This window comes from Pteropus vampyrus, unplaced genomic scaffold (assembly GCF_000151845.1).
Source record: "Pteropus vampyrus isolate Shadow unplaced genomic scaffold, Pvam_2.0 Scaffold38, whole genome shotgun sequence".
In the NCBI taxonomy this organism is placed as follows: Eukaryota; Metazoa; Chordata; class Mammalia; order Chiroptera; family Pteropodidae; genus Pteropus; species Pteropus vampyrus.
Genome location: NW_011888819.1, coordinates 127439 through 137750, shown reverse-complemented (window position 1 = coordinate 137750; position 10312 = coordinate 127439). Strand labels below are relative to the sequence as shown.

Sequence of the window (10312 nt, the reverse complement as noted above, 5' to 3'; positions counted from 1 at the left end):
ATGAAGTCTGAGAATAAAGTTAAACATGTGAAGTATAAAAAATGTGTCACTGAGAATTCTGTGCGATAGGTGGATTATTTAAGGATGTTACATTTTTTGAAATTAATGACTGGATCACCCCTAACACAGGTAAGTTTATTTAAATGTTGTGTATTCACCTTTTACCCATTTCTGCAATTATTTTGTGAAACAGTACTCTATTGAATCCTGTGATATCTACTCGGTTTCCTCTTCAGCAATGAAAAAGTTACTCTCCAGCTGCTGAGGGTTGCAGGCAGAGTGCCTTCAGCTAGCTGTCAGCCTTCCACAGAAATTGCCTTAGCGAAAGAGCACCACTGCCTCCAATGATTGGTCTGTTTAGGTTATAAAGACACAACTCCTTGCCCCAACCCCCAACTGTGTAAAGACATCCCAGCTTCAGAATCTCACATACGGTTTTCTGAAGCCTCCTTCGATCCTGCAGCCAACTCAATTTTTCCCTCTATCCAAACCTGCTACCTCCTCTTACTTTCCATAATATCTCTTCTAAGAATCAATGATTCTAATAAAGCTCTTACAGAAAAATAACCTAATCCAAGGTCAGGCAATGCTCCTAGTTGTCATGCCATCTAGTCTCTTCCATGACTTTAATATTTTGTAGATTACAGGAGATTTTTTCTTTTCGAATATTCCTGTTTAGATTTATATAATATTTCCTCATGATTAGAACAAGGCTATGCATTTTGTCAAGTACATAAAGAAAATAATATCGTTTGCTTTTTATCGTACCCTATCTTGGTAGGGACTTGAAGCTGATTTGTTCCATTATTAGTGGTGATAACTTTGATCAATTTCATGAGTACCAGATTTTTCTACTTAAAGTTTACTTTTACTATTCTTTTAGCAGATAAGAAGTATTTTGGTAGAGATATTTTGTGACTTTATAAATATTCCATTCATATCCCAACACTTACCACTAGTCTCAACATTTACTTTTCTTTCTTGCCTGAATTATTTATAATGATGATGGATCACAAATGTTGAGTTTTCTGATTTTCATAATTTTAAAAAATATATTAGCTGGCATTCTACTGCAAAGTTTTTCTTTCCACTCGATTGTTTATTTATTTATGTCAGTCTAAATTTATGGCTATTATAAATAATCTATTATCATTGTAATAGGGGTAGCAAGTTCCAGGCTCTCTCATGAGTCAGAAAGTATATATAAATATATTGCATCATATAACATTTAGGTTCTGCCACTTAGCAACCTAGGACGTTAGGCAAATTATTGAACTTCTTTGGCTCTGGCATTCTTACATAAAAATTAGCACCTACATTCTAGGGATTTTTATGAGAATTAAATGTGCTAAAATACTTAAAGCACTTAGAACATGTCTGGAATTTAATAAATATCTTTTATGTGTCATCATTTACTATTATATGCATGATTTATTTACTGCCTCTTTGTTTATATAAGAATATTCTCTGTTTATCTTGCTTGATTCTGTTCATGGAATTCTTATTTCAAAACTCTAATAATAGTAATAATTAAATGACATTTATTAGTTGTTTACCATAGGGCAATTATTTTATGAACTATGTATGTGCATTATCTCACATAATCCTCAGAACAGCCTTAGGATGTATTAAAATTATCCTCATTTTACAACTGTAAAAAATGTCAAGAGATAAAGTAACTTACTCAAGTGGCAGGTCCCATTATTACATGAGTTTTATATCTTTGTATATAAATATAAAATATGTTATTTTTCTAGCTAGCTAATATTTTTTCCAGTAAAGGCAAAAGAACTTCCAGAATAATTCAAATATTACAATATTTTCATTATTAATGCCACATACTTAATAAAATATCTGTGAAGATAAAGTTTATATTTTAGGACTTCCCCTCTTAAATGCCTTCAATTAAAATTTCCCTGCTCCTTTTTCCTCTGTTTATCACTATTTGTTTGATTTCTACTCTCCTTTGAGTGAACATGTGTAAATATAGAATATAACAAGTTTTAATCTTATCTACTATGATCTACTGACCTTGAGAAGTCAGTTTTTCTAGGACCATAAAAGTTCAGAGTACTATTTCACTTAATCATTGAATTCAAGTATGAGTTTTATTGAAATAATAATAATGATGATGATGTGTTTCTTATATTTCTCACAGTCTGAGATATTTTATTAAGAGCTTGTTTATTAGGAAAAAGTCTAGTAGGTTCCATAAAAAGGTATCTCTGCCAATGTTATTATTTTAAATAAATATTTTTAAAACAAATTATTTCTTAAATCCAATAAAAATCACATCATTTACCTGACTATGGATTCAGGATATAAATTTGAAATCTTGGGAAAATATTTCATATTTTAAAAATAAAGTATTAAAAGTTTAAGGAATATTAATATAAATGAGAAAGAAGAGTCCAGTTTTCTCAGGTCTGGTGTTCCGGACTTCCAAATCATTTGATTCTTTTCAAAAGTCTCATGAAGCTGAGTGATAATATTGTGGCTTTTAACAATAAACCATCTCTCACTTGAAAATGAGAAGAATCTCTAAAGGAAAATAATGGGTTTGGAGCACAAAGTAATAAATGGAAAAGCTCAAGGTTAAGAAAGAATACTATGATCTGATTTAATATAAATAAGTTAAAGTTATTGTTTGTCTGGAGCAGGTCAGAGTTCGTCAATAAAAATGCTATTTCTTGCCATAAATATTGGTTAAAATGAGTTACTTAAAGATCTCATGAGTAAGGCTTTAAGGATGAGACAATTGATTCTCATTAATGGTCCACTAAGTGGTTTAGATGTGGCTAAGCAAAGCAGATCTCCTCATTGCCTATGAAGCCATGCCGAAAGCCAGGAGTCAACAAATTACTCACAGTGGTCCTGCAAATCAGCCAATGACATGAGCACGTGTGGTGGGTCCCACCCACACTGAGGGCATATAAAAGGCCCTCTGCAGAGACACTGTGCACACTGAAGTCATCTACACTCCTTCTACACCAAAGGACAACCTCGACAACTGACACCATGTGTGGCTACTACGGAAACTACTATGGGGGCCGCGGCTATGGATGCTGTGGCTACGGAGGCCTGGGCTGTGGCTACGGCTCTTGCTATGGCTGTGGTTTCCGCGGACTGGGCTGCGGCTATGGCTGTGGCTATGGCTGTGGCTATGGATATGGCTCCCGCTCTCTGTGTGGCTGTGGCTATGGATGTGGCAGTGGCTATGGCTCTGGCTTTGGCTACTACTATTGAGGACGCCATCGAAGACTCTCATTCTTGACACCTAGAATTTGGATTCGTCAATTCGAACCATATATCCTGAGCCTTGCTGAAGACTTACCTTCCGGTGCCCTCTGAGTCTGAGGCATCCATCTTTTCCTTTGCTGTATTTAACTCATAAAAAGCTAGAGCATGTGAAATTCATCCTGAGAACTCTTGTGTGGTCTCCCATTGGAACGATGCTGTCACAGACCCCACCTTTTGATTTTTATTCAGTAGCTATTTTTCCATTTCCCTAATAAACCTGTTCAATCTGAAATCCTAAACCCGTTTTTTTTTGTTTGTTTGTTTTTTTCTTTGTTAAAAGTGCTATGGAATATGTGGCTATGGAGGCCTGGGCTGTGGCTACAGATATGGCTCCCACTCTCTGTGTGGCTGTGGCTATGGATGTGGCAGTGGCAGTGGCTCTGGCTTTGGCTACTACTACTGAGGACACCATGGGAGAGTCTCACTCTCTGGATCTTCACTTAATAGTTTAGCAATTCTGAACCCGACTAGTTCTATGCCTCACCATCAACTGATGTTTATTTGAAACTACACTACAAACTTCTGATACGATTTTCTGAAGTCCTGATACCTGGATCTGATGCCTCCTGACATCTGCATGAATTCAAAATTCATCATGTGAATTCATTCCTCTTTACATCAAGATGATATTGGCATACCTCTTATTTTTGTAATTTTATGCTAAATTTTCTTCTCTGTTTTTCTAATTTCTAATTTCCTAATAAATCTGGGAGATTTCATTTCCTTTTATTTATTATGCAAAGTTTGTCCTTGCTTTTTTGGTCATTCTATCAGGTAACAATGTTTTTTCTTTCGCAAATATTTGTCCTCAATGTTTCTCTTTGCCATGCTAATTCCTAGATTTGTGACTTCAGAAAAATCTGTGACCTATGTAAATCTCAGTTTCTTGTCTGGTAAATACAATTTTTTTTCTTATGATGATTTTAGCTATTATTTTTTTGCTATATAGATTTACCTAGTCTTTCAATTGGTACTTCAGGCTGTCTTCAGTCTCAGCAGGGACCTGGCATGTTTGGCTAAAGTTGAGCTTTCCCTATGTGACCGGAGGTCTATGAGTATTGATATTATTTAGAATTTTCATTCATCATGCTTAGTTAAATATACAGAATTATCTTTTTCAGGTTCTTGACAAACCCACAGTAAAGAAAGCCATATGCTAACCCCCTCCATTTGAATCCAAACAGAGCCCCAGTCTTCACTTATGCCTATTCTCTCACTTATACACCATTCAGATCAGGAAAGGAAAATTAGGAGTGGAGGATAAAGCAACATTTAGAATCTTACACCGATGTGGGATAATGTCAATACTCCAGCAAGCCATTTGACGCTAATTTTTATGAGTTCATCATGAACAGAAGATATTGTATCCTGAAAACATATGAGCATAGCTGAATATATAAAATCTTACCTTCAATGGTCGGGTTTCTTCTTTGGCTTTGATATGCATAACATTCAATCATGAAGTTGAGGCAGAAATTGTAGTGGGATGAATCTTACCAGTGCTAAAAGAAAACAACAAATAGTTATGTCTCAAGAATTTTGACAAGATTCACAGAATCACAACATAATATTCAAAATGTCCAGGATACAATACAAAATCATATGACATACAAATAACTGGTAATTGTGATCAATTCTTAAAGGAAAGAACAGCTGAGAGACGCCATAGTGTAAGGACAAAGATGGCCTCCAATCTTTCTCACCTACTGATATTCAAGCCCTTGTGTGACCCTCTTCTCCTTGAGTGCTACAGGACCTGTGACACAGTTCTAACCAATAGAGTATAGGAAGTCTAATAGAATGTTACCTCCATGATTATCTCACATGAGATCATAACATACATCTTTCTTACATACTTTCTTCTTTGCAGACTTTGATCAAGAAAACAGCTATGTTGTGAACTGTCCAATGGAGAGGTCCCCTCAGGAACTGAAAGTGGCCTCGGGCCAATAGCCAACAAGAAACTGAGGCCCTCAGTCTCATAACCTGCAAGTAATTGAATTGTGCCAACCATGTGGGCTTAGAAATAGGTCCTTCCCCAGTCAATACTTGAAATAAATCCACAGATCGAGCTGATACATTAATTGCAGCCTTGTGAAAAGTACTTATGCCGAGGACCCAGCTAAGTCATGCCTGAAGCACAGACCAACAGAAAATGTGTGATTATAAATGTATGTTTTTTAAGCTGTTAAGTTTTTAGTAACAATAGATCACTATTACAGATGCCAACACCAAAGTGAGTGGACACTTTTAAGTAGCTGTAGCTGTTATAACTAAGATTCATGTGGTAAAAATACACACTCTTGAATTGAATTATATATACATATGTGTGTGTATATATATATATATATATTCATCTATATATTCTATTTCTAGATAACAGTTAGATGATAGATTGATTGATAGATAATCTTAAACAGCGAAATAGAAATATAAAAAGTACCAATTGTAAACTTCATAACTGAAAAGTAAAATATATGAAAGTTTAAAAAACATTCATTGAATTGGCCAATTGCAAAATTGAGATAACAGAAGAGGAACTACTTGATGATAAATCAATAGAAATTACTGAATTGAAAATCCAAGAAAATACACATTTTTAAAATATGAATAGTCTCAAGAATTTTTGGATATATCGAAAGTTTTATCATTCATGATATTAAAATGTTAAATAGATGGGGGAAAATAGGTCGATGTGGAAATTATATGTGAAGAAATAATGATTGAAAATTTTCCACATTTGGTAAAAGTCATTAATTCATAGAGTAAAGAAGTTATAAATCCCAGTCAAAATAAAATTTTAAAAATGTTTAGATACATCATAACTAAGCTTCTGTTCACCAAAAAAATTAAATTATTAAAAACAGCTGGAAATAAACAGCATATCAAATATAAAATATGATTCAAATTACTGTAGATTTCTCATCAGAAATAATAGAGTGAAAAATACAGTGTGAAATATATCTAAAGTGCTGATAGAAAAGAATTCAATATTCTATACTCAACAATAATATCCTTCCATTAAAAGGGTGAAATAAAAAAATTCTCAGATAAAGAAAAACTAAAAAAAAATTATGTCCAGGAAATCTTTTCTAAAATAAATGCTAGAGGAAGTTTTTCAAGCCAAAGGAAAATAACACTGAAGGGATACTTAGCACTTCAGAAATAAAGAAAACGCAATAGAAAATTATAAATATTGGGTAAATGAAATAGGTTATTTTTCTACTCTTAAATTCTTTAAGATACACATAACTGCTGAAAGCAAAAAGTTATAACTTTGAATGAGGGAATTTGAGGTACATTGATATATAAGATATGTAATAAGTAGAGGCAATGCTAAAGGGACATATAAGTTTGCAAAGCTTATACATTTAAGTTAAAGTAGTAAAATATTAGCTCCAAAAATGCTGTGAAAGATTAGTTATGTATTTAGCAATACCTGGATTAACCATTAAAAATATAAAAATGTAGCCAAAAAGCCAGTAGGTACATTAAAATCTAACATTAAAAATATTTAAATCATGCAAAATAAGGCAGAGAAGTGGAAACTGAGAAACAGAAAAAAATTAACAAAATGGTAGAGCTGATTATGACCATATCAATAATTAAACATGTAAATATCTAAGATTATCAAAGATCAGCAAATTTGCTAAAATCAAACTCATCTACATATTGTTTATAAGAAACTTTAAATGTAAGTGTGTATGTGTGAATGTGTATGTCTAAAGGAGAATTTCTAGAGATATAAAATATTTCGAACTGAATGAAAATGAATATAGAAGTAATCGATATTTGTGAAATGCAAATAAAGCAGAGCTTAAAGGGAAATTTATGCAGTCAATTTTATATTGAAAAAAAGAAAGTTTTCAAATCAGTAATATAAGTTTCCTTAAAAATACTTAATAAAGCATCAAAAAAGGAAGAAAATCATACAGATAACAGCTGAAATAAATATAATTTAAAACAAAATAGAGAAAATAAATAAAAGAAAAAGTTGATTCCATGAAAAGTTTAAATTGATAAACCTTTAGCAAGACTAACAAAAAAAAAAAAAAAGGAGAATACACATTTTAACAACACTAAGAATAAAATAGAGGTATCACTACAAACCCTATCTTATTATTAAAAAGGCAATAAGAGATCAAGAGTGTTCTTACCATATCCTAATTAATAAGGAGGCTCACTGTGACTAGACTATTTGTACAAACAATGTGGTTTTTGTTGAACACATCTTTTCCTTCCAGGAGTCTGGAATTATGTTAGTGCTTTTTTGATCTTCCCCAATTAAAACTTCAGGCATTGAGTCTATAGATTTGTGGGCAGAAATATCACACACAGAATGCTTCATTTCTGTTGCTGGGGAAGACTGAGCTCTTTGTGATCCATCATGAGGAAGAGAGCATAAACTATCTGCACATGGATACCTCCAGAAGCTGCCTGGGTCTTTTACCCTCAGGATCTAGTTATATATTCTTACTACTTTGCTGTAGTAAATCTTAGGCATGAGCGCAATTATATGCTGAGTCTCATGAATCCTTCTAGCCAATCTCCCAAAGCAGGAGTGGTCTTGATGACCCCAACACAAAATGACCTCTGGAAAAGGCAAAACTGTATTAATACAGAACAATCAGTTATTGCCAGGGTTTAGGGGTTTGGAAGTTATTGACTGAAAGGGGGTTATAAAAAGCATGAGAAATTTTTTTTTTTTTTTTTTTGGTGGGAGGGTGGGTAGTGATGACACCGTGTTGTATTTGATTATGGTTATTTTACCACAACACTATGTGTTTTTAAAATCACAGAACTGCACATTAAAAGAGTGAAATTTTTTGTCTGTAATTTAAAAAGGAAACATAATAAATGATTTGGGGCAATATAGACTTTGCAGATGATAATTTGTGGACGGAAAAAATATGCAAAACATTTACTATGTGTTAAGCAGTAATTAGACTAGTCGATGAATGCTATTTCATTTATTCTGAAAATTACCAACAACAAAGACATGATCTCCTCTTTTAAAAAGGAGGAAATTTACAAATATTAAAATACTTTTCAAAAGTCACGAACCTAGAACTAATAGAGCAACTGAAATAGAAATATTGAGACTATATGCCATAAACAGACAGTGCGAACTTTCCTGGAATCAAGCAAATAAAAAAGTCCCCCCCTCCAAAAAAAAAATAAAACAAATTCTATTATATGTAATAAATAGGAAAAAAAACAAGGTATTTATTTCAGGTTAAACAAGTTTATTAGAAATACTGAGTAACAGAATTATGCATAAAAAATATCCAGGTAGGACCAGTGACTGCTTCAGCTGGCAAAAGGAGATGAGTGAATTCACAGGAGGAATATCAGATTCTGTTTTCCATGAGGCAAAGCCTGGGAATAAATATCTACAGCTTTTAGACCCAGACAGGGGCCACCAGACTGCAGGTAATCAGCAAATCATACTAGAAGCTTGTGATGTATTATCCCAACCTAGTGTGGTGACACAAGACCATAGAATTCAGGGCTAGTGAATCATGATGTTACATGTGTGGGAAATGTCTCCCATAATGTCCTCAATAGTAGTAGCCCAAGCCAGAGCCATAGCCACACCCACATCCATAGCCACAGCCATAGCCACAGCCATAGCCACAGCCATAGCCGCAACCCAGTCTGCGGAAGCCACAGCCATAGCAGGAGCCATAGCCACAGCCCAGGCCTCCGTAGCCACAGCATCCATAGCCGCGGCCTCCATAGTAGTTTCCGTAGTAGCCACACATAGTGTTGGTTGTTGAGGTTGTCCTTGCGTAGGGAAGGAGTGTAGGTGACTTCAGTCTGCACGATGCCTCTGCAGAGGGCCTTTTATATGTCCTCAGTGTGGTGGGAACCAGAACACGTGTCATGACGTTGGCCGGTCTTATGACTAATTAGTTTGTTGTTTCTCAACTATAAGATAAAAGTTCAGAGTTATAAAGAAAGCTTGTTTTGTTTGGCCACTTGGGACTTCCCTGAAACAATTCAGTGCCAATAATGAGAGGAGACAGTCATACATACAAATTCCTGCATTATACCACATCTTCATTTTAACTTCGGTAAGCATGCATCATTTAAGAAGCAGCACTTGAAGCAGGCAAATTTTGACTTGTTCATGGCACAAAATAAAATTTATATTTTTCTCTTTTTCTTTCCAAAATGAATAGCAGTCACTTTTAACCAATGAGTTTTGCTTTTACTTTATTTCAAAACAATTTTTTTCTCTTCAGCGTTTTAGTTTTCTCTCTACCTATAAAAGGGTGAAGCATAGAAAATTGTGACACTCTTTCATCTCTATAATTCAAATATCTTGAAGAACCAGCCTAAGCCAACTGCATCTGTGTTTTTGTGTTTTTTACTTACACAAATTATTGTTTTATTATATAGCAGGACACTAGAAATAGTATCTTCAGTAGATTCCAAATTATTTTCAGAGCCTACCACCAGAAAGAATAATAATGGATTTTATTTTTTGAGATTTCTATCGATTACCATTTTCAATAGATGCTATTTTTTAACTTTTGAAAAGTTTAAAAATTTTTGCCAATCATGTGCTATGGACTTTATTATATTTGAAATGGTAGTTCTTTCTAAGACTTTTTTTTTTTTTAATTCTTCACTAGGGAGATCTGTTCTTACTGGGGATATACAATAACCAGCTAATATTCTGACTAACTGGTATTTTTTTCCTTTAGACATTTGATTTTACCCATCAGACAAAGGTAAGTTTCTTTGTAAGACACACCATGTTAAATCAATATTCTATTTTTAATCAGGCGCATGGAATTTGCTCATTGAATTTTTTTATTGTTTTTACTATGATAATCCAGGATATCAGGAAGCATAAAAATGCCAAGAGAATCTTGTTATCTATAAACAACTGAGTTGGATGTCTTTGGGAGGATTCAGGAAGGATGTGTGATTATGCACACATATCCATAATAACTAGAGTGGTGACCCTCCAATGATGCTCTGTGTTCAAAGACTGTTGTTC

At 33.9% G+C, this 10312-nt stretch overlaps 1 protein-coding gene across 1 annotated transcript; it reads left to right on the top strand.

Moving 5' to 3' along the window:
- LOC105290785 (keratin-associated protein 6-5) lies at window positions 1-3703 on the top strand. Its single transcript, XM_011358178.2, has 3 exons — window positions 1-32; window positions 2997-3208; window positions 3606-3703. Exons 1-3 carry the CDS (start codon window positions 1-3, stop codon window positions 3701-3703), a joined length of 342 nt encoding a protein of 113 aa, XP_011356480.2.
- Window positions 3704-10312: the final 6609 nt, after the last annotated feature.

Coding starts and splice junctions, on each gene's coding strand:
- LOC105290785 (XM_011358178.2), top strand. CDS start 1: ATGAAGTCTGAGAATAAAGTTAAACATGTGAA. Junction 33..2,996: donor AATAAAGTTAAACATGTGAA/GTATAAAAAATG, acceptor TCTACACCAAAG/GACAACCTCGACAACTGACA. Junction 3,209..3,605: donor TGGCTGTGGCTATGGATGTG/GCAGTGGCTATG, acceptor GTGGCTATGGAG/GCCTGGGCTGTGGCTACAGA.